This window comes from Ranitomeya imitator, chromosome 4 (assembly GCF_032444005.1).
Source record: "Ranitomeya imitator isolate aRanImi1 chromosome 4, aRanImi1.pri, whole genome shotgun sequence".
In the NCBI taxonomy this organism is placed as follows: Eukaryota; Metazoa; Chordata; class Amphibia; order Anura; family Dendrobatidae; genus Ranitomeya; species Ranitomeya imitator.
In genome coordinates, this window is record NC_091285.1 from 358,155,697 (window position 1) to 358,180,597 (window position 24,901).

General features: G+C 42.6%; 1 protein-coding gene across 1 annotated transcript in view; it reads left to right on the top strand.

Annotated features, from left to right (window-relative positions):
- The window catches only part of NAMPT (nicotinamide phosphoribosyltransferase), a 96,710-nt gene that overhangs the window by 47,091 nt on the left and 24,718 nt on the right, over nt 1–24,901 (top strand). The window contains exons 3-6 of the mRNA XM_069765079.1: nt 2,981–3,084; nt 5,727–5,855; nt 22,005–22,163; nt 24,693–24,829. Of these exons, the coding sequence (XP_069621180.1) occupies nt 2,981–3,084; nt 5,727–5,855; nt 22,005–22,163; nt 24,693–24,829 (529 nt within the window). The remainder of the gene's footprint in view (nt 1–2,980; nt 3,085–5,726; nt 5,856–22,004; nt 22,164–24,692; nt 24,830–24,901) is intronic.

Below are 24,901 nucleotides of genomic sequence, written 5' to 3' on the forward strand. Positions count from 1 at the left end.
AGAGAAGATGCTTGGGTGCTAACAGTATTCGAGCATGCCGGAGATACTGTTAGTCGCCGTTGCTGCATGTCTCGCCGCTGTTTGACACACGCAATACATGCAGCCGAACATAGTATTCGAGCACATCAAACACACTCTGTTAGCACACCTTATCCGATCACGTTCCCTCAACATTAATCATTAACCAATTGTAGAATCCATTCTCTTTGGAGCTTCAGCTTTTTTTTTTTTTTTTTATACAGATGGTGATATGTTTGCATAAAGAATTAGTTAAAAATGTAATTGAATAATTTCTTCCCTCTATGTGCCGTTGGCTGCAACCCAAACCCAAAGCATGATTGCTCCACCACCATGGTTGGTGAGACATCCTTTTCCTGAAATTCTGTGCCCTTTTTTTTTCCCCCACACATCTTTTGTTTATTGTGGCCAAAGAGTTGTATTTTAACCTCAACGGTTCACAGGGCTTGTTTAGATGTTGTATTGCATTTTTATTGACGCTGAATTTTATGATGAGGACCTGGGAGAGGTTTTCTTCTCATGACTCTTCCATGAAAGCCATATTTGTCCAGGTGTCTATGAACAGTAGAACAATGTACCATAACTCCGCTAAATCTTTCTGAAGGTCTTTTGCAGCCAAGCAGGGGTTCTGATTTGCCTCCAGCAACCCTACGAGCATCTCCCAGTAACATTTTTGCTTGGTCTTCCAGACTTTATCTTGACTTCCACTGTTCCTGTTTACTGCCATTTCTTAATTACGTTTCAAACTGAGAAAATGGCAACTTGAAAACGCTTTGCTATCATCTGATATCCTTTTGCTTTGTGGACCTCTACCATTTTCATGTTTAGGGTATGTGCACACGTCAGTATTTCTTGCAGAAATTTTCCTGACAAAAACCGGACATTTCTGCCAGAAATCCGCATGCGTTTTTACCGCGATTTTGACGCGTTTTTACACGTTTTTTGTGCGTTTTTTTCCCAAATGCATAGAATTGCGGGAAAAGCGCAGAAAATCCACAAAAATAATGAACATGCTCATTTTTTTTTTTTACTGCGATGCGTTTTTTTCGCGGAAAAAAACGCATCCATGTGCACAAAACATGCAGAATGCATTCTAAATGATATGATGCATAATGTATGTGTTTTTAATGAGTTTTTATAGCGTTTTTAGTGCGGAAAAAAACACGAAAAAACCTGAACGTGTGCACATAGCCTTAGAGTACTAGACAGCTGCGCAGAAGAACCCATGGCTGCTATTTTTTGGCACAAGTTTAGAGGAGGCTGTTTTATTTTTTATTTATTTTATAAAGCTGTGAAATTTGCATTACCTGACCTTTCCTAACGATGATGGTGAGCAAGCCATAACCAGGGGTTAGGGTATGTGCCCACGATCAGGAACAACTGCGGGTTTGACGCTGCATATTTTATGCAACGTCAAACCCGCAGAGGCCAGCTGTGACAGCATAGTGGATGGGATTTCTAGAAATCCTATGTCCACTACATATCCATAGTCTGCCTCCGGATCACCCACTGAAATAGACATGCGGCACAGCTATCAATACCACAGCATGTCAGTAGAAATGTATTGAATGTGATGACTCAGCATGGCAGCACTTTGGACGCAGCGGACATATGCTGCATCCAAAGCGCTGCTAGTTCCGGATTGTGGGTAACCTTGGTCAAAGTTCTGTGCACACAAATCTCCTAAACTTTTGCATCCACCCATTTTCCTTTTTGTAATTCTTAAAATGCAAAAAAGGACTTTTCCTTTTTTGTATTTTAGGCAAAAACGTGTCATCTTTACTTTTACGCCCTTAAGAGAACATTTCAACTTGCTTAACTGTTTACAATAACCGTAATTTTGACAAGGGGTGCCCAAACTTCTACATGTCACTGTAGCTAGCCTAGACATAAGATGGGGACAAACACCCGCCCTAAGAAATGATGCCAGGATTGCTTAATATTGTAAAAAGCCTCCTATTCTCAGATTCTTAAGAAACAAATGATTGATTAAACAAATTTGTATTTCTAGTGTAACGCGGCATTGCCAAGAAATGGAGAAGGCTTACCACACCCATAGTATGGGAATATTAGCCAATACTTACAAAACAGACCTTGCTATGTGAAGTGTAACAGATATTGCAAGCTGTAAAAACGGATGTACACTTAGCTCATCTTGAAGCAAACTACAGCCACCCAGATAAGGGGGTGTATTGCACCTACTGGGTGAATCAATCAGCTGAGGTTCATTGTCACTCTCCTAAGATATGGAAAGGCAAGGACTCAGTGCTACTACCATAGAGCCACTGATTCAGTGACTAGGTTTTCCATAAATAATGTGATTACTAGCCATACCTCCTTACATATTAGGTTTCTGCTTGCCATACTTGATGCTAAAGGCCACCATACACCTTATATTAAAGCCATCCGAACCTGCTGATCTATGGGGTTAGTCCAGTCTTGTGATGAGTTTGCAGTCATTCTGTGGCTACAAACTTCTGAATGGTTATAGCATGTGCACACATGCTGTTGGGATTCTCTGGCAGTCATGTGACCACACGTATGCTATTTGCATACATGCAGTCATGTGCCAACTAGTTGTGCATGGCCCTGCTCAGTGCAATGCAATGCTGAGCACGTCTAGTCGGAATGTGTCTGGAAGTATGCAAATAGCCTATTTATGGTCACATAACTGACTGGTCTCCCTGGCACCGGAGAAGTCTGCAGACTTTCATCAGAAGACCAGACAACCCCTTTAACGTGTATGGAGGGCCTCCTGACCCTTCTCAATGCATTGTATTTCCATCTTCACTAAACCCAATTGTGGAGAGTTTGATATCCATAAAATTATCTCTGTCTCCATATACCGTATTTAACCAAAATGAATGAACTATCAATCCAAATAGAATAAAAGTGAGCCTAATATTAGTGGAGTTGCTTGTAATTTTATTTTTTACCAGATTTCCATTTCTCTTTGCAACAGGAAAAGTGGTCACCAAAGAAAAAATTCAGGAAGCCAAAGAAGTATATAGAGAGCACTTCCAGGATGATGTCTTTAATGAGACTGGGTGGAATTACATCCTTGAGGTGAGACATGGTTATATCTTTCTAGCTTTAATTTAGCACATTTATCAGATGAAAGCTGCACAGGACTCCTCAACTTAATTACTATAAACCAGTTGCAAAGTAATGCTGATTTTGTTACGTCTAATATTCATGATCATAATGTTACTGTGCACAATCCTGCTGACGGGTTCCCTGTAAGATGTGCAGAGCTCATATATAGGCCTAAGTCTATATGCACTAATCTTCATAACATTATCAAGACACCAAAAATCTGATTGTATGAGGACGTGCACAGAGAAGTGATTTAGATGAGCATTTTTGTACTTTTTTTCGGGGTGGGGGTTTGGTGTGACAATCGGGAAGTAACTATTCTTACTGATTGGCAATAACTACTCCATATTGCGCCTCTCCTGGGGTGCTCAGCTTTTCATTTTGCTACTGCACATAAAGCTTGGGGCATTTTTGGGGCATTAACACTAGATCACTGGTGAGTAGGTGAGTATTGCTACTTTTGGTTTTATAAAAGTTGGCAGCTGTTTAAAAAGTTAAAAAATGTATCAAAGGGAACCTGTCAGGTCACCCATGCCCCCCACCCCAGCAGCATTCTCCCATGTATCATTAAATTCTTTGCCTAATCATCCCCGTAATTCTGTTAAATTAATGCTTTAACAGATTTGTTGCCCCAGACTAGTTGGCCATCTTTCCGTTATCCTGCCCCTGTGGGTGACACTAGACACTAGCTGGCCTCTTGCCAGCTCATGCAATGCAATTCTAACGCATGTGTGCCGCTTATTTCGTCAGCGTCAGTGCATCTCTGAAAGCAAGGTGCATGTGAAATGAGTGGAGAGCATGCGCTAGAATTGCATGAGCTGGCAAAAGGCTTTCTAGTGCATATATCACTTCCACAGGATTGTGATAATATGGAAGTGAGCTTACTAGTCCAGAGCAACAAATGTCCCAGCGACTAGCAAAGCCCACATTAACATTGGAAACTGTGACATGTAAGTGCCTTTTTAAAGCTTTTACCTTATATACTCGAGTATAAGCCGACCCGAGTATCAGCAGAGACCCTAATTTTGCCACTAAAAACTGGAAAAACTTAATGACTCGAGTATAGGCCTAGGGAGGGAAATGCAGCAGCTACCGGTAAATTTCAAAAATAAAAATAGATACCAATAAAAGTAAAATTATTTGAGACATCAGTAGGTTTTTGAATATCCATATTGAATCAGGAGCCCCATATAATGCTCCACACAGTTCATGATGGGCTCCATAAGATGTTCCATATTAAAATATGCCCCATATAATGCTGCACAAAGGTTAATAATGGCCCCATAAAATGCTCCATAGAAACATTTGCCCCATACAATGCTGTATAAATGTTTATTATGGCCCCACAAGATGCTCCATACATTATGCCCCATACAATGCTGTATAAAGGTTGATGGCCCCATAAAATGCTCCGTAGATTATGTCCATAAGATGTTCCGTAGATTATGCCCCCATAAGGTGCTCCGTAGATTGTGCTCCATATGCTGCGATTAAAATAAAAAAATCACATAATCTCCTCTCGTCGCTCAGGCCCCCGGCACTTGCGATATTCACCAGTCCTCGTTCCACCGCTGCGTCATCGCACCCTCTGACCTGAACAGTCACGGGCAGAGGACGTGAAGATGGAGCGGCACACTGCGGTGGAACGGGGTCAGGTGAATATAGCGCAATGCTCACCCTCCCCGTTATACTCACCTGCTCCTGGCACGGTCCCTGGCAGCTTCTCCGTGTCGGATGTCTCCGGAAGCCGGCAGCTTCTTCCTATGTTCAGCTGTCACGTCCCGCGCATTAAACTAATGAATATGCGGCTCCATCCCGATGGGAGTGGAGTCACGTCCATATTCATTACTTTAATGAGTGGTACCACGTGACCGCTGAACACAGCGGGTCCCAAGATCATCGGACATGCAGGGACCGCACCAGGATCAGGTGAGTATGTGACAGCCGCTGCTCCTCTCCCCTACTGACAATGACTCGAGTATAAGCCGAGAAGGGCACTTTTAGCCTAAAAAAAAAAGCTGAAAATCTCGGCTTATACTTGAGTATATACGGTATTTACCGTAACTGAATTATATTATACCGGTCTGGTTAGGGAGGGAGTTTAATGATACATCAGTGAATACTGCTGGGTTGGAGGGCACGGGGGACCTGACGGGAGGCCTTCTAAGTTGGATGACCCCTTCTAGGCTATTTGGTTACTCTGGGTCCCCTTTACGTTTATAATTCTTTCAGCTAGTCCATTACCTATTAGTGTATTGTATTTAATATATTTATAGATCCTAGGGCAATAATGAAGTGTTAGATCTAAATTAGTAGGAATACGAGTACCAGCGGATGACAGATTGTTTCCTGAATAGAGCACTGCGTGTAAAAAAAGGAATCCTCACCACATGGACCGTACAAGTGTGATCTGTTAGGAAGCTGGCATGTAAACTCTGGCACCCAGTGCTATCTGTGGGATTGGCATTTTTCAGCATTCTAGATCAAGAACACGATGTGAAGGACAGATGGATGATTGTGCTTTATTTCCCTGGGCTATTGCTATGTGTAGATTATTTCTTTTTTCTTTTCATATGTAATCTTTGGTATATATTTTTTTTTATGCTTTATAGAAATATGATGGCCATCTGCCAATTGAAGTTAAGGCTGTGCCTGAAGGTAGTGTCATTCCCCGAGGGAATGTGCTGTTCACAGTAGAAAATACAGATCCTGAATGCTTCTGGCTTACAAACTGGATAGAGGTTTGTGTTGGTGATGTAGTTAATACTCTTTGTACTGAATGTTTGTGATGTGTGTTTTTTTTTTTTTTGTTTTTTACCCCCGCATCCTCTTCTTTTAACGAGCTTGCTAATTCATCTGGGTAAATTGTGCACCACGGTGGCTCAGTGGTTAGCACCGTTGCCTTCCGATGCTGACTTTCACTCCAATCATGGGCAACAGTCTGTAAGGAATTTATATGGTCTCCGTGTTTCCCCAGACACTTTAAAACGTTTTTTTTGTTTTTTTTTTGCTACCTGTAAAGAGCAGGAACTGTTTACAACCCTTGGCAAAAAAAAAATATGGAATTGCCACACTCTAAACATTTTTAAATTTATTTTTTGTATTCATTTTCTTTTTCCCTATCAGATTAATGGCAGGTAGTTGCTATCTACCTGCCTGTTCTGCTCTGTAGCTATTTCTCTTGGCTCCAAGCAGTCAGACTGCTTCTGGTGGCTTCCTGTTACATCATGTCGACAGGGCAGTTCCTTCTCTTGCACTCTGCTTTGTCAGTGAAGTGTCACTGCTGATGTCATGTTTGACAGCTACCTGGATTCCATTAGCTGCGGCCGCTCGTACCCGAGAGATCGTTGCAGGGCAGAATGGGCAGGTAGTTACATGCCAATAAGTACTTGGCCCCATAAGAGAAAAAAAAAAGTCTCAGATATTAACTCAGTTTTGTTTTTTTGTTTTTTACTTAATATGCAAAACAGAAATTACATATGGCACCAGTCAATGGTAGTTTAACTTCTGAACACTCTGGCTTTGGGAAACATATCTCAAACACATGAAAGTTAAAATTTATTTTAATTAAAGGCATATGTTTTTGCAGATCAAGAAGAGAAAACATTTTTGAATTGCTCACTGATGAGGAAACTAAGGGGATGACTTTGTAGCTTTTATTTCTAAACCAAATGCTGGCACAAGTCTAAAAACTCAAATTACTCTGCAGTTAGAAGGGAATTCTTGCAGACCTTGCTTTTTTGGATTGGCAAAACCAAGTGTCTGTTAAAACAATGGAAGGGATCGTAAGGGGTATGTGCACACGGATTGTGTTTTTTTAACGCCTTAAAAAAAAAAAAAAAGTTTATGTAGACAATACTTCAGGAAATGAAAAACTCTGCCGAAATCTCCACACACTAACAGCACATGCACTTCTCTTTTTAACGTAAGCTCAATATTTTTTAGGGGTTTTGAGATTTGGAGGAGGATTGAGTTTCCGCTAGATTTCTGCTCTAAAAACTGTGCGCATAGAAACAAATGACATTTCCTGAACTTTTTCTGAAGCAGGCTTGAATATCCAAAAATCTACAGTACATAATGTCATCAAAAGCTTAAAAAAAACCACTTCAAGGTCTCTGCAGTTTTACTTTCAACATTTTTCTACAACTGAGCCACAATTTTTAGACCGTTTTTCAGATTGGTGAACCACTGACTACCTTTGCTTCTGAGAGACTCTGCCTCTCTAACATTCTCTTTTGATATGAAGTTAGTTGGCCAGCTGTTTCATTAGTATCGCTTACCTTTTCCTGCATATTGTTAATCCTGTCCCAACTTTCTTTGAAATGTGGTGCTGCCATTCAATTTCTGATCTTTCTTCTTTGTTCTATTGTTTATAAAATGTCTGTTAGATTTCCAAATCATTGCAATCTTTGTGATTTTGGTGGATGAATATATATAATAATAATAAAAAAATGTGTGTATATGTATATGTGTGTATATATATATATATATATATATATATATATATATATATATATATATATATATATATATATATATATATATATATATATATATATATATAATTTTTTTTTTTGGCTCTCCAACAATTTTGGGATTGAAGTTGTATTAATGCATGCCACGGCAATTAGGGATCAGCTGACGCTGCACAGTCTGAAGAAGGCGGAGGGAGATGAGTGAGAGGCGAAGATATGCACTGCGGATGCCCATGAATCCCAGCCCCGCAGTGTGAATAAATCAGAAGACACTGCGTGGCGGGATCTCGGGCAGTGCGGCCGCACAGGTGAAGTCAGCCTGACATCACATGATGTCAGAAGACGGGCAGCTCTAACTGTGCATGCCCAAGGGATAACAGCGCAGGCGCCGTGACCGTTCAAAACAACGCTGAGGAGGCGGCGCCAATGACTGCTGTGCTGTGTCTGATTAGGAAGAAAAGTCCCGCCTCCCTGGCGATTTCAGGGTATGAGGGGACACCTTTTATAAGTGTTTATTTCAGCATGTGCAAGGAGCATAACTAAAAGAGCCACCCTGTCCAAATGCAGCATTAGTGCTGCACAAGGAGCTCTTTTAGTTACAAACACCTGGAAGGGGGGGGATTGGACAGGTTCCCTTTAAAGAACTCTGTTTTAAAAGCCAAAGAAATGGAAGTTTGGGATATTTTCTTTTTTTTTTGTTTCTTTTTTTAAGGCTATGTGCACACGTTGCTGATTTGCCTCTGGAATTTTTTGTGCGGATTCTGCATCTCTTGGCAGAAAACGAAGGTGTGGATTTGATGGGTTTTTTATGCGGATTTGGTGCGGATTTCTTGTGTTTTTACCCCTGCGGATTTCTATAATGGAATGGGTACAAAAACGCTGCAGATCCACACAAATAAATTACATGCTACTTCTTTTTTGACTAGCACTTGCTTATTTACTGTGATTTTTTTTTTACAACGGAGTATTTTATTGATATATTTTTTTACCTCTCTGTGCGCTTTGGTGTTTTCAAGTTCTTTGGTGGTGTGAACAGGTTCCTACAGACTTGTTCGCTATGCAGGTGGCCCATGTGTTTTTGGTTCTTTTAATCCGCATCGTTTCCGCGTGGAATTTTCCGCACCATTAGCCCAGCATTTTGTTTTTTTTTCTCATTGATTTACATTGTACAGTAAATCACTTGGGGATCTGCAGCGTTTCTGCATGGGGAGAAAACGCTGCGGATCCGTAGGAAATCCGCAACGTGTGCACATAGCCTAACATCCAGTTATGGAACTGTACTTTGTTCGTAGGACAGTCCCTTTCAACCATTATTTCAGTGTCATATGTGACTCGTGCTTTTGCTGCAAAGTAAAACCTTAGCATACCCCATCTAAATGTCCATAGTTTGACTCTCTTGAATTTTGTCAGGTGTTACTTGGCAGCCCCATACTGTCAGGATCCCGAAGGAATTCCCAGTGGTAAAATGAGGAATTCTAATGTTTTGCAGATTCACTTTAAGTCAGGGGTGTCAAACTGCATTCCTCGAGGGCCGCAAACCATGCGTGTTTTCAAGATTTCCTTAGCTTTGCACAAGGTGCTGCAATCATTATGTGTGTAGGTGATTAAATTATCACCTGAGCAGTACAAGGAAATCCTGAAAACATGACCTGTTTGCAGCCCTTGAGGATTGCAGTTTGACACCCCTGCTTTAAGTGATGGTGAGGGAAAGTAAATTCAATTAAAGGGAATCTGTCAGTAGGATCAAACCTCCTAAGCAGTATAAATGGACATGCAGGTAGTAGAAAGCTGTAGAACTATATCTTAATGCAGAGAAATCAATGTTCTTCTTATATATAAATGAGCTGTTCCAAGCTCTGGGGAGGAGACTGATCTCCATGAGAATCTGCCTCCAGAGCTTATTTTAAAGGCCACCTGTCAGGTGAATTTTTTTATTTTTTTTTTCTCCATAGCATAGTAACAGTATCATGAAATACTGCTTAGGCAGCCCATTCAGTATATGTAATGTTTATTGCTGGACCTTGTGACCTGGCATTACATAATATAACATCACTTGCTTCATAACTATACAGCGCATAAAGAACAGCACCATGACGCTGGCTTGGTGGATAATATTGGCCACGGCCTTTACTTTAGATTATTAACCCCGGCACGGGAGGTGAGTATAGGCTTTATTATTTTATCGGGGCCAGACATTGAGTTTAAAAAGGGGTTGTGCTGGTAATGGACCGCCCCTTTAAAGAACTCTGGTGTAAAGGTTTGGATAGGCAAGTTTACAATCTTTGCAGCTTGGCACAAAGGTTCAAACCCGTTAACCCTGACGATGGAGGTTGGGCAGCCCTTTCTGGTAGGAAAATACCAGCGGGCGGACACAGACCCTCGGCGTTACCCTTTTTCACCCCCCGCTAACCAGTCTATTTACCAATACTGTCACCAATTCGGGGTCTGCCGCCAGGGAAGGAAACCTTACGTTCCGCCGCTGCTACGGTCAACTAACTGGCCTGATCTATTGCCAAACCACCTACCAGGGACTTGGCGTGCATGCCCTGGCAAAAACAGAGGAAAATATGTATTCCCACTATTTAACCGTTTCAGAAGGAGGGACACCTAACAAGGTAATGCCATGTGTTCCTCTCCTGAAGGTTCAGGGATCACCATGGCATTCCACAACATAACTTGCTTCATACTTATACAGCGCATAAAGAAAAGCACCATGACAAGTCGACTTTAGTAAAGAATAAAACTGGCCACAGTGTTTATTTACCGTAAATTATTAATCAGATTACAAACGCATTAAAGACTCTGTAACCTTTCATATCTAAAACTCTACATCAATCACCGCAGCGTGCCACACAGGCTTAAGCCCGTTAACCCCGACTTGCTGTCCAGTCAGATGCCCAAATGACTAACCCCAAAAGCCATCTTGCAAGCATGGCCCCACCCAGGGCTATTTCCATCATCTCTTGTAAGTTTTTAGGTTAAAATTATCATTCCCAATTTCTGATAAATGTGCTAGATCCTTCCAAAAATAGCCGGGTACACCACCTTCCAAGTCAGTGTGTCTTAAAGAGAATACTCCAATTATAGGTAAATACTTACAGATCGATCTATTCCAACGCTTCCTTATCTTATCACAGAATTTAAGCTCTTCGGACTTAACCCATAAAATTGTTGAAATAATTTCCGAAAAACTAATCTTGACCACCTGGAAACAACTTACTAAGTTTTTGTAAACATTTCTCCTTTAGAAAAAGGAGGCCCACAGTCCCCAGCTTGCCAATGTCGTTTCCTCCAAGTTGGATTATCCCCTTCCAACAAATTCTAATGTATGACTAGAAGGTAGGGTGCACTACACAAAATTCTATGGGAAATCTAAAAAGAGGGTGCTGCAACATGCATAGAAAATATATCAATGTGCATGAAGAAAAAGAGCTATTCATAAAAGGCCCTCACCTCAATATAGGAAAAATACACAAATATCTTTTATTGACTACAAAAAGCACACTCTGAATAAAACATTTAAAAGTCAAAAAATGTCAATACAGCAACCCTGGTACCAGTAAGGTCCATATGAATATATTCCGTTCTGCTAATGACCTCAGGTTAGCATCCTCAATAATCAGAACCTCCCACTCCCGTCTCAAAGACTTTTCACGTGCTTCGCCAATTCTTTGGAATGCACTACCCAGGTTAATACGACTAATCCCCAATCCCCACAGTTTTTTAACCGTGCCCTAAAAACGCATTTGTTCAGACTGGCCTTCCGTCTCAACGCATTAACCTAACTATCCCTGTGTGGCCCCTTCAAAAAACTTAAACCATAACCAGGTTTCTTGTATCATGTTGTCATACACTTTATGCAGTTAATAGCTGTCTGTGTCTGTACTGTTACATACTTAGGCAGTTAACTGGTTCATGCAGATTACATGAACACCCAATTCTTACACTGTGGCTGGTCAGAAAAACGAAAGCAATTGTTACCATCCACCTCTCGTGTCTCCTCTTTTTCCTCATAGTTTGTAAGCTTGCGAGCAGGGCCTTCATTCGTCTTCGTATCTGTTTGATCTATGTGTTTATTTTTATGCTGTAATGTCTATTGTCTGTACAAGTCCCCTCTATAATTTGTAAAGCGCTGCGGAGTATGTTGGTGCTATATAATGAATATATAGTTATTATAATTGACAGTTCAAGGGGAGTTTATGTTGCCGAATCATAAAACAGTTAAGTTAAATGTAGAAAAGACTTGAGTATGTGTATATATGTGTGTGTATATATATATATATATATATATATATATATATATATATACAGACAGACAATGTTGGACAGATTCTAGCGTATCGGGTATTCTAGAATATGTAGGGAGTGTATATAGCACAGGCTACGTACTATATTGCACAGTGACGTAGTATATAACACAGCCACGTAGTGTATTGCACAGGCACGTAGTGTATTGGTCAGCCACGTTGTATATAGCAGCCCCGTCATATATCGTACTATATTGCACTGCCACTTAGTATATAACCGAGCCACGTAGTACATTGCGCAGTCAACGTAGTATATAACAGAGCCACGTAGTATATTGCGCAGTCGACGTAGTATATAACAGAACCGACACAGCCACATAGTATATAGCACAGAGCACGTAGTATATTGGACAGTCACGTTGTATATTGCCCAGCGACCTAGTATATAGCATAGAGAAATATAGCACAGCCCACATAGTATATAACAGAGCCCACGTAGTATATAACAGAGCCCACGCAGTATGTAACAGCACACGTAGTATATAGTAATGTGGGCACTATATGCGTGGTTAAAAAAAGACTTAAAGTAAAAAATAAACATATACTCACCTTCCGAGGGCTCCTTGAATTCCTGGCACCTGTGTGTGGTGCACTCTGCAGCTTCCGGTCCCAGGGTTGGTATGAGCGCAGAAACTGTGATGACGTCACGGTCACATGACCGTGACGTCATGGCAGGTCCTTCTCGCATAGCATCCTTGGCACCGGTGTAAATTCTGTCACACAAAGGTGCGACCCGTCTTAATTGTCTGCTGCCAAATTAGATGTGAGGTTTTACGGCCGGAGAAATCAGGACACAAATGCAAGCAATTGTCTCTCAAAAGATTCCTGCCCTTTATTAGTCGGACTGCTCTTTTATAAGAGAAATCGGGCGGTCTCAGCACATTACGTCATAGTTCTTTCCAACTTAATAATTATCACAAGTCATTTGATTATATTGTTTGTTGCTTATTCTGTACCGTTATCACTCTAATGACCTTTTCTAGGTCAGGTTGGCATCTGTCTATGCACGTATTCTACTGATCTTCAGTTTATTGGGAATTGATCTCCCTACGTACAGGTGTATTTACTCTTGATAACACTAGTGGAATTACAAAGTCCATCTAGACACTGGCATATCTTGGCACATCCTGGGATGGAATAATAAACAGAATTAAGTCTTATAACAGTGGATTAGAAAACCTTAAAGTGACATGAATCTAATACTAAGCAAAGCGTCCATATAAGTTTGATTTCAGTATATCTTCATATGCCATACATTCTTCATATGCCATACATTCTCCCCTTAACACTGGAACCTGCCGCTTGCACAGCCGAGGACAGCAGGCAACGTCGGAGGGTGAGAATAACTTTATTATTATTATTAACATTAGATTGTTTTATTATTGATGCTGCATATGCAACATCAATAGTAAAAAGTTGGTCTCACAGGGTTTATAGCTGCGTTAACGGAGTGCATTACACCACGGTCCGTTAATTCTGGCATTAACCCTGTGTGACCGCTCAACGCTGACTGCAGGGCAGTAAAGCAGTGGCCATTTCGCTGCCAGACTCTGGCCGTCGCTGATTGGTTGTGGCAAAATGCCCACGACCAATCAGCGACTTGGATTTCCATGACAGACAGAGGCCGCGACCAATGAATATCCGTGACAGACAGACAAATATATAATTGTCTAAGGGTCACTTCCGTCTAAGGGTCCCTTCCTTCTGTCTGTCCTTCTGTCTGTCCTTCTGTCTGTCATGGATATTCATTGGTCGCGGCCTCGGTCTGTCATGGAAATCCAAGTCGCTGATTGGTCGCGGCAAAACAGCCACGACCAATCAGCGACGGGCACAGTCCGGAAGAAAATGGCCGCTCCTTACTCCCCGCAGTCGGCGCCCGCATACTCCCCTCTGGTCACCGCTCACATAGGGTTAATGCCGGCGGTAACGGACCGCGTTATGCCACGGGTAACTCACTCCGTTACCGCCGCTATTAACCCTGTGTGACCAAGTTTTTACTATTGATGCTGCCTATGCAGCGTCAATAGTAAAAGGATCTAATGTTAAAAATAATAAAAAAAATAACCGGTAACCGCTCCATGCAAGCGTCAAGTTCTGGTGCCAACAATGGAATGGGAGAAGGACCAGCCATGACGTCACGGTCATGTGACCGCGACCTCATCACAGGCCCTGTGCGAGAAGGACCTGCCAATGACGTCACGGTCATGTGACCGCGACGTCATCACAGGGCCTGCGCGAGAAGGACCTGCCATGACGTCACGGTCATGTGACTGCGACGTCATCACACCCTGGGACCGGAAGCTGCCGACAGAACTACAAGTGGCCCTCGGATCGGAAGGGGAGTGTTTTTTTATTTTTTAACCTGTGACATACGTGGCTGGGCAATATACTACGTAGCTGGGCAATATACTACAGTCATGGCCAAAAGTATTAACACCCCTGCAATTCTGTCAGATTTCTTCCTGAAAATGATTGCAATCACAAATTCTTTGGTATTATTATCTTCATTTAATTTGTCTTAAATGAAAAAAAAAAACACAAAAAGAATTGTCCTAAAGCCAAATTAGATATAATTCCACACCAAACATAAAAAAGGGGGTGGACAAAAGTATTGGCACCGTTCGAAAAATCACGTGATGCTTCCCTAATTTGTGTAATTAACAGCACCTGTAACTTACCTGTGGCACCTAACCGGTGTTGGCAATAACTAAATCACACTTGCAGCCAGTTGACATGGATTAAAGTTGACTCAACCTCTGTCCTGTGTCCTTGTGTGTACCACATTGAGCATGGAGAAAAGAAAGAAGACCAAAGAACTGTCTGAGGGCTTGAGAAACCAAATTGTGAGGAAGCATGAGCAATCTCAAGGCTACAAGTCCATCTCCAAAGACCTGAATGTTCCTGTGTCTACTGTGCGCAGTGTCATCAAGAAGTTTAAAGCCCATGGCAATGGCACTGTGGCTAACCTCCCTAGATGTGGATGGAAAAGAAAAATTGACAAGAGATTTCAACGCAAGATTGTGCGGATGTTGGATAAAGAACCTCGACTAACATCCAAACAAGTTCAAGCTGTCCTGCAGTCCGAGGGTACAACAGTGTCAACCCATACTATCCGTCGGCGTCTGAATGAAAAAGGACTGTATGGTAGGAGACCCAGGAAAACCCCACTTCTTACCCCGAGACATAAAAAGCCAGGCTGGAGTTTGCCAAAACCTACCTGAAAAAGCCTAAACTGTTTTGGAAGAATGTTCTCTGGTCAGATGAGACAAAAGTAGAGCTGTTTGGGCAAAGGCATCAACACAGAATTTACAGAAGAAGAAAAAAGAGGCATTCAAAGAAAAGAACATGGTCCCTACAGTCAAACATGGCGGAGGTTCCCTGATGTTTTGGGGTTGCTTTGCTGCCTCTGGACTGCTTGACCGTGTGCATGGCTTATGAAGTCTGAAGACTACCAACAAATTTTGCAGCATAATGTAGGGCCCAGTGTGAGAAAGCTGGGTCTCCCTCAGAGGTCATGGGTCTTCCAGCAGGACAATGACCCAAAACACACTTCAAAAAGCACTAGAAAATGGTTTGAGAGAAAGCACTGGAGACTTCTAAGGTGGCCAGCAGTGAGTCCAGACCTGAATCCCATAGAACACCTGTGGAGAGATCTAAAAATGGCAGTTTGGAGAAGGCACCCTTCAAATATCAGGGACCTGGAGCAGTTTGCCAAAGAAGAATGGTCTAAAATTCCAGCAGAGCATTGTAAGAAACTCATTGATGGTTACCGGAAGCGGTAGGTCGCAGTTATTTTGGCTAAAGGTTGTGCAACCAAGTATTAGGCTGAGGGTGCCAATACTGTTGTCTGGCCCAATTTTGGAGTTTTGCGTGAAATGATCAATGTTTTGCTTTTTGCTTCATTCTTTTTTGTGTTTTTTTCATTTAAGACAAATTAAATTAAGATAATACCAAAGAATTTGTGTTTGCAATCCTTTTCAGGAACAAAATGAGTATTATCTGACAGAATTGCAGGGGTGTCAATACTTTTGACCATGACTGTGTGTGTATATGTATGTGTGTATATACTATATATGTATTTTCTGGCGTATAAGACTACTTTTTAACCCCTGAAAATCTTCTCAAAAGTCGGGTATCGTCTTATACGTCAGGTGTCGTCTTATAGGGCAGGTGCGGAGTAATCTGCGGTCGCCGCATATTGTGGGGGGAGCGACCCCAATGACAAGGAGAGGGGGTACCTCAACCGGAAGGTGTAAGTGAAGCAGAGGCAGAGAAGGAGATAATAGGATACAAGGGCGAGCCAGATAAGTGAAAGAGGAGTGTTTTTCTAGGCACAGCACTGCTCTCTCTCTTTATTGCATACCCCTGGCATCCCAGACGCTGACAGTTTGCTTCACTTACACCTTCCTGGTCGTCGGGACCACTCCCCCCCCACTATATACGTCGACCGCAGATTGCTTCGCACCCACCCTATAAGACGACACCCGGCATATAAGACAACCCCCGACTTTTGAGAAGATTTTAACCAGAAAAGTTGGGGGTCGTCTTATATGCCCAGTCATCTTATAGTCTTATACGCCGGAAAATACGAGAGATATATGTATTGAATATTTAGTTATTACAATTGACAGTGCAAGGGGAGTCTAGGTTGCCGAATCATAAAATAGTTAAATGTAGAAAAGAGAAATATATATATTTCTCGAAAAGTACCCAACAACTAACTGCACGCATCACAATCCTTTTGGCCCTAAAACCAAAAAAACAGAAAATCCTCTAAGTAGTGTACGACTTCCGTCCATCCCCCCCCCCTCCTTTTTACATTGCATTACAACCACCCACTCTAAGAAACAAGAGAATACCTCAAAGTAAAATCATAATAACAACATCCCATTGGTAAGCATTTATCCATAGCCATTGAACCTTGAAACTGGAAACCCAAGGAATTTAAACCATGTGGGTGGATCGGGAGTAAACTAAACGCTGCTTCAGTATCTGCTTTTGCTATTCATGTATCGGGCCCAAACCTATTGATTACATCTGCTGCCTGATCAAAGGATGTAGAACAGACTGACTTTAAATTAACATTTATACTAACATTTAAGGAAGATCAATCCACATATAATAAATGGTGAATTATCCGAAATGAACTTGGTTTGATTTTATATTATTTACCCAGATGCAATGGAAATCGGTAAAAGGAGGAATGGCTCTAGCCACATTAACATACTCTCCAGTTTTGCTTGTATCAATATTCTTGTTAAGGTATTCCTTTGTAAAGGGGTGGCCTGGCAAGTTGGCCTTTTTTCAAAACCTCTTGCCATTGGATGCACCCTTCCACAAAAGAACACTCGTGTCATGTTTCATCTTACATGATTGAAGGCAAAGCATGTATCCTTTTTGAATATGGTTTGTGCTATGGCCTTCTGTAAACTACCCAACTGTGTCCGATTTAACCACATCTTTAACTCATTTAAGTGAAGGTTAAACTGCCAATTTCTTCCTAAAAACTAAAGGTACCGTCACACTAAGCGACGCTGCAGCGATTCCGACAACGATCCGGATCACTGCAGCGTCGCTGTTTGGTCGCTGGAGAGCTGTCACACAGACAGCTCTCCAGCGACCAACGATGCCGGTAACCAGGGTAAACATCGGGTATCTAAGCGCAGGGCCGCGCTTAGTAACCCGATGTTTACCCTGGTTACCATCGTTAAAGTAAAAATAACAACCACTACATACTTACCTACCGCTGTCTGTCCCCGGCGCTGTGCTTCTCTGCTCTGGCTGTGAGCGCCGGGCAGCCGGAAAGCAGAGCGGTGACGTCATCGCTCTGCTTTCCGGCCGCTGTGCTCACAGCCAGAGCAGAGAAGCACAGCGCCGGGGACAGACAGCGGTAGGTAAGTATGTAGTGGTTGTTTTTTTTACTTTAACGATGGTAACCAGGGTAAACATCGGGTTACTAAGCGCGGCCCTGCGCTTAGATACCCGATGTTTACCCTGGTTACCAGCGAAGACATCGCTGAATCGGTGTCACACACGCCGATTCAGCGATGTCAGCGGGAGAGCCAGCGACGAAATAAAGTTCTGGCCTTTCTTCCCCGACCAGCGACATCACAGCAGGGGCCTGATCGCTGCTGCGTGTCACACTGGACGATATCGCTAGCCAGGACGCTGCAACGTCACGGATCGCTAGCGATATCTTCTAGTGTGACGGTACCTTAAAACTTTTACAGGCCTCCAAAACTGTATCAAAATGCTAAAATAAACCTGAACTTAAAAAAAGAAAAAAAAAAAAAAAAACCTCTTGCCCATAATACTGGCATAAATGCAAAACGCCTGCATCCAGTTGTTAAATGGCCTAGGTATAAGTTTATGTCTATCCCTGGACTCTTTCCTTTGTATTCTGGCTAGAAACTCTTTTGATGCTGGCAGCAATTATAGTAAATCTACAAATTCATCGTGCCATATTTTTTCTTTGACATTGCTAAGTGATAACCTAGCAAGGAAACTAACAGCTTATGGCTTCTTTGTAATAAGCTTCCCTCATCCTTTTTATCATCCCGGGGCTATGGGGATCACTTAAGTCGTGCTTCCCTGCCAACCTTTCCAGGCCCTTATCAAGGTGTCTCCAAATCTCTGCAATTTCTGGTGCCTGAGAGGATTGACCGCAGCTGATTGATCTAATGGTGGGAGTGAGCATACCCTTTAAGGACACTAACAATATAGACAGTTGTAATAAGGCAGTAGGGAGGTGAGTATGGGAGGAGTTGTACTCGCCACCCATTGACTGGTTTTCTTGCCCACAAGGTTGACTCCCATCCAGTCCTCCAGTATGCATGCCGTCAGTCCCTGGACCAGCAGCTGGCATGCTGACCTGATGCATTTCCCTCTGTGTTCCTCAATCTCTGCCACCTTTCCAGTATCCTGGATCCTCTGACTGGCGTAGGAGAGAAGACCATTGTCCTTCTTTTAAAGCATGTCCCACTGTGCATTCCTGTGCCTCCCGATTAGGTCCTCACTCCTGGCACTGCATCGTCACTCCCTTCTGGGTCAACACTCACTCATGCTCCATTATCCAGACTGGCAACATCACCCGACATCGACTCCAGGCCTGACCCCTTCTTCGCCCATCCTTTTCCGCACTTCGTCAAGGAGGACCTCAATCAGGGTTGACGCACAGCAGCACTTTCTGGTAGGAAAATGCAGGAGGTCAGACACAGACCCTCGGCGTTACCCTCTTTTATCCCCTGCTGAACCTTCCATTTACTGATACTGGCACCAATCAGAGGCTGCCACCAGGGAAGGAGACCTAACCATCCTTTGCTACAGCTAGCTAACTGACCAGATCTATTGCCCAACCACCTTCCAGGGACTTGGAGTACATGCCATGGCAAAAACTGCGGGATAGGTATTTTCCTGCCATTTAACCTCTTCAGGAGAGGGAAACATAATAAGATAATGCCAGGTGTTCCCCCTCGTGAAGGTCCAGGGATAACCATTGTCTTGCTGTAAGTTTCGGACATTTTAGAGTTTCATGCCGGCTAGTCAAGTGTATGTAAATATTGACCCCTCTGCGCCGACGTTAGTGATAGTTTGGCTGCAGTCAGACTTCCGTATTACTCGCTCGAGGATTGCATCACAATCCTCGGAAGGGCCATCAGGTTTTCTGACCGGTGCTTGACAGTTACATAGAAATATGTGCTGTCACTCTCAGGTCAGAGGCTTGTGATGCGATCATTGAGCGAGTAATACGGCAGTCTGACTGCACTCTAACTATCACGGACGTTGGCGCAGGGAGGGGTAGAGGGGAATATTTACTTTTGATTTTCATACTCTGAACTGGCCGGCGCACAACTCTGAATTGTCCGGAGCTTACAGCAAGACAACGGGGAACACCGCAATAAGCGTTACCTATTCTGAAAAGGGGTGCCCAAGCCTGCTTCACAATACTACTAGTATTCTAAGAAATAACCTGACAGATTCTCTTTTGAATAAAAGCATCATTACCAGTGAGATACAGTGGGGCAAAAAAGTATTTAGTCAGTCAGCAATAGTGCAAGTTCCACCACTTAAAAAGATGAGAGGCTTCTGTAATTTACATCATAGGTAGACCTCAACTATGGGAGACAAACTGAGAGAAAAAAATCCAGAAAATCACATTGTCTGTTTCTTTAACATTTTATTTGCATATTATGGTGGAAAATAAGTATTTGGTCAGAAACAAAATTTCATCTCAATACTTTGTAATATATCCTTTGTTGGCAATGACAGAGGTCAAACGTTTTCTGTAAGTCTTCACAAGGTTGCCACACACTGTTGTTGGTATGTTGGCCCATTCCTCCATGCAGATCTCCTCTAGAGCAGTGATGTTTTTGGCTTTTCGCTTGGCAACACGGACTTTCAACTCCCTCCAAAGGTTTTCTAAAGGGTTGAGATCTGGAGACTGGCTAGGCCACTCCAGGACCTTGAAATGCTTCTTACGAAGCCACTCCTTCGTTGCCCTGGCGGTGTGCTTTGGATCATTGTCATGTTGAAAGACCCAGCCACGTTTCATCTTCAATGCCCTTGCTGATGGAACGAGGTTTGCACTCAAAATCTCACGATACATGGCCCCATTCATTCTTTCATGTACCCGGATCAGTCATCCTGGCCCCTTTGCAGAGAAACAGCCCCAAAGCATGATGTTTCCACCACCATGCTTTACAGTAGGTATGGTGTTTGATGGATGCAACTCAGTATTCTTTTTCCTCCAAACACGACAAGTTGTGTTTCTACCAAACAGTTCCAGTTTGGTTTCATCAGACCATAGGACATTCTCCCAAAACTCCTCTGGATCATCCAAATGCTCTCTAGCAAACTTCAGACGGGCCCGGACATGTACTGGCTTAAGCAGTGGGACACGTCTGGCACTGCAGGATCTGAGTCCATGGTGGCGTAGTGTGTTACTTATGGTAGGCCTTGTTACATTGGTCCCAGCTCTCTGCAGTTCATTCACTAGGTCCCCCCGCGTGGTTCTGGGATTTTTGCTCACCGTTCTTGTGATCATTCTGACCCCACGGGGTGGGATTTTGCGTGGAGCCCCAGATCGAGGGAGATTATCAGTGGTCTTGTATGTCTTCCATTTTCTAATTATTGCTCCCACTGTTGATTTCTTCACTCCAAGCTGGTTGGCTATTGCAGATTCAGTTTTCCCAGCCTGGTGCAGGGCTACAATTTTGTTTCAGGTGTCCTTTGACAGCTCTTTGGTCTTCACCATAGTGGAGTTTGGAGTCAGACTGTTTGAGGGTGTGCACAGGTGTCTTTTTATACTGATAACAAGTTTAAACAGGTGCCATTACTACAGGTAATGAGTGGAGGAAAGAGGAGACTCTTAAAGAAGAAGTTACAGGTCTGTGAGAGCCAGAAATCTTGATTGTTTGTTTCTGACCAAATACTTATTTTCCACCATAATATGCAAATAAAATGTTAAAAAAAACAGACAATGTGATTCTCTGGATTTTTTTTTCTCAGTTTGTCTCCCATAGTTGAGGTCTACCTATGATGTAAATTACAGACGCCTCTCATCTTTTTAAGTGGTGGAACTTGCACTATTGCTGACTGACTAAATACTTTTTTGCCCCACTGTATGTAATGGCTGGTGTGTGTGTGACTATAATGGACACTGTGCTTCAGCTTCCATCTCACAGCAGCCAGTGTTGCAGTACAGCAGAGCCGTGAGAGCTGCAGCAAATGTGTTTGAGACCAAGTTCAGTTCTACTGTTCTGTGTTGGTTACATGTCTCATCCTGATAATGTCACCTTCCTTGTAAAATAATCTCTGGAGGCAGATTCTCATTCAGTGTCCAGCCCATAGTCTGGAACAGCTAATCTTACATATAAGAAAACCATTCATCCCGAATAAGACCATGGATCACACATATCATTTTATGCAGCATCCTGTGACAGATTCCCTTTTAAGAATTAAAGCGAGCCATAATTTCAGTATCTCGGCCTCAGCTGTTTTATTTCTTCTGGCAGCTTAGTATATGGCGTTTCTTCATTTTAGGCACTTTAATTTCCATTTTCAGCTTTACCAGTCTTTACTTGTTTGTTTAATCTGTTTTTTTATGTAGACCATCCTTGTGCAAACATGGTACCCGATCACAGTTGCAACAAACTCCAGAGAGCAAAAGAAGATTCTTGCCAAATATTTATTGGAAACATCTGGAAGTTTAACAGGTCTGGAGTATAAATTACATGACTTTGGCTACAGAGGCGTTTCTTCACAAGAGGTAACATGTTGTGTTTTTTTTTTTTTTTTTTTTCACTTCTGACGTACAGTTATGTTTAGTTACCGTATATACTCGAGTATAAGCCGACCCGAGTATAAGCCGACCCCCTCCTAATTTTGCCACAAAAACTGGGAAAACTTATTGGCTCGAGTATAAGCCTAGGGTGGAAAATGGAGCAGCTACCGGTTAATGTCAAAAATAAAAATAGATACCAATAAAAGTAAAATTAATTGAGACATCAGTAGGTTAAGTGTTTTTGAATATCCATATTGAATCAGGAGCCCCATATAATGCTCCATACAGTTCATTATTGCCCCATAGATGCTCCATATAACGCTGTGCCCCATATAGTGCTCTGCACCGTTCATTATTGCCCCATAGCTGTGCCATATAGTGCTCTACACCGTTCATTATTGCCCCATAGCTGTGCCATATAGTGCTCTGCACTGTTCATTCTTGCCCCTTAACTGTGCCATATAGTGCTCTGCACCGTTCATTATTGCCCCATAGCTGTGCCATATAGTGCTCTGCACCGTACATTATTGTCCCATAGCTGTGCTGCCATATAGTGCTCTGCACCGTTCATTATTGTCCCATCGCTGTGCCATATAGTGCTCTGCACCGTACATTATTGTCCCATAGCTGTGCCATATAGTGCTCTGCACCGTACATTATTGTCCCATAGCTGTGCTGCCATATAGTGCTCTGCACCGTTCATTCTTGCCCCATAGCTGTGCTGCCATATAGTGCTCTGCACCGTTCATTCTTGCCCCATCGCTGTGCCATATAGTGCTCTGCACCGTTCATTCTTGCCCCATAGCTGTGCCATATGGTGCTCGGCACCGTTCATTCTTGCCCCATAGCTGTGCCATATAGTGCTCTGCACCGTTCATTATTGCCCCATTGATGTACCATAGAAAGCTCTGCCATTGCTGCTGCTGCTGCTATAAAAAAAAAAAATTGCCATACTCCCCTTTCTTGCTTGCAGCTCCCAGCATCCGGTCCCGGTGTCTCTCTACACTGACTGATCAGGCAGAGGGCGCCGCGCACACTATATGCGTCATCGCGCCCTCTGACCTGCACAGTCAGAGCGGAGAGACGCCGGAAGATGGAGCGACGCCCGGCGTGTGGAACGGGGATAGGTAAATATGACATGCTTACCTGCTCCCGGCGTCCGGCTCCTTCTCCCGGACAGCTGGTCTTCGGTGCCGCAGCTTCTTCCTCTATCAGCGGTCACCGTTACCGCTGATTAGAGAAATGAATAGGCGGCTCCACCCCTATGGGAGTGGAGTCCATATTCATTTTTCTAATGAGCGGTCCCACGTGACCGCTGAAGAGGGGAAGAGCTGCAGCACCCGAAGACCGTGGGACGGCAGGGGGAGCGCCAGGATCGCCGGGACTAGGTAAGTATGCCTCAGTGCCCTCTTCCCCTCACCCGCCGACCCTGCCACCCACCGTGACTCGAGTATAAGCCGAGAGGGGCACTTTCAGCCCAAAAATTGGGGCTGAAAATCTCGGCTTATACTCGAGTATATACAGTATATTTGACCCTCAAGTGTATGTAGAAAACTTGAAAGCGTTATTTCCCCAATGGCAATATTTATTGCAAAGTGCAGCATCTATATAATCATTGTTAATATTCAGTACAAGCCCTACATTAAAGAAAGAAAAAAAAATTCTTGTTCCGTTTTTTTTTTTTTTTTCTTTCTCCTTGTCCCCATTTGCATCCAGCTTTACATAGTGAATGGGCAATCGTATTCTTATAGTGCTAAAACTACATTTCCCAGCAGTGCACTGCTTCTCATCAGTGATTCAGACCCCCTCCCCTGCTCTTATGTGAACTTGAGAGATGGGGAGAGAGCGAGATGGCAGATGCACCTATTGACCCTGTCTACTTTATTTGAGTATGCTCCACAATCAGCATTAGAAATACTGGAGGTCAGTTACATTGGCAACAGGGCATAAAGAGAGGACTGGGTATCACTAGAGGCTAATGGCAGCAAATCGGTGCAGATTTAAATATTGTATTTACTCATGTTTAATTTTGTGTGTATAGAAAACTGATATATATATATATATATATATATATATATATATATATATATATATATATAAATAATATATATTCGCATATGTATCATGTTGATCACTAGTTTACATTAGCATGTGCTGGAGAAAAAGTGTAAGTGTATGACAGAAAGATAATTGTATCCCCTTTGTAGAAGATTTAAATAGGTTATTCGGGAATTGTAAAAACTGCTCCAGAGCTCTGGGAAGCTGCAAGTGTATCCATGTACTTTTCTACTGTACCATGCTTCATAACCAGAAATGGTTTTGAAAACTGGTGACTGTTTATGGTTTTTCTAACACATCTTAAATCGGATACATAAACTTTTATAGATCCAGTAGTTTATTACGTCATATCTTATAAGATGTGAAATCCTTTTAGATTAGTCCTTGTACCAATATTCCGATTGTGTTGCTGTTATAACCAACATCTACAAACTAAATGTTTTCCTTCATATTAAGACTGCAGGAATTGGGGCATCAGCTCATCTTGTCAACTTCAAAGGAACAGATACCGTAGCAGGGATTGGCTTGATAAAGCGATACTATGGCACAAAAGACCCAGTACCTGGATTTTCTGTACCAGCTGCAGAACATAGGTGGGTTTTACAGTTGACAGTTTTTTTTGCTTAAATTGTACTGCTTTCATTGAAACTTTATTATGTCATAGA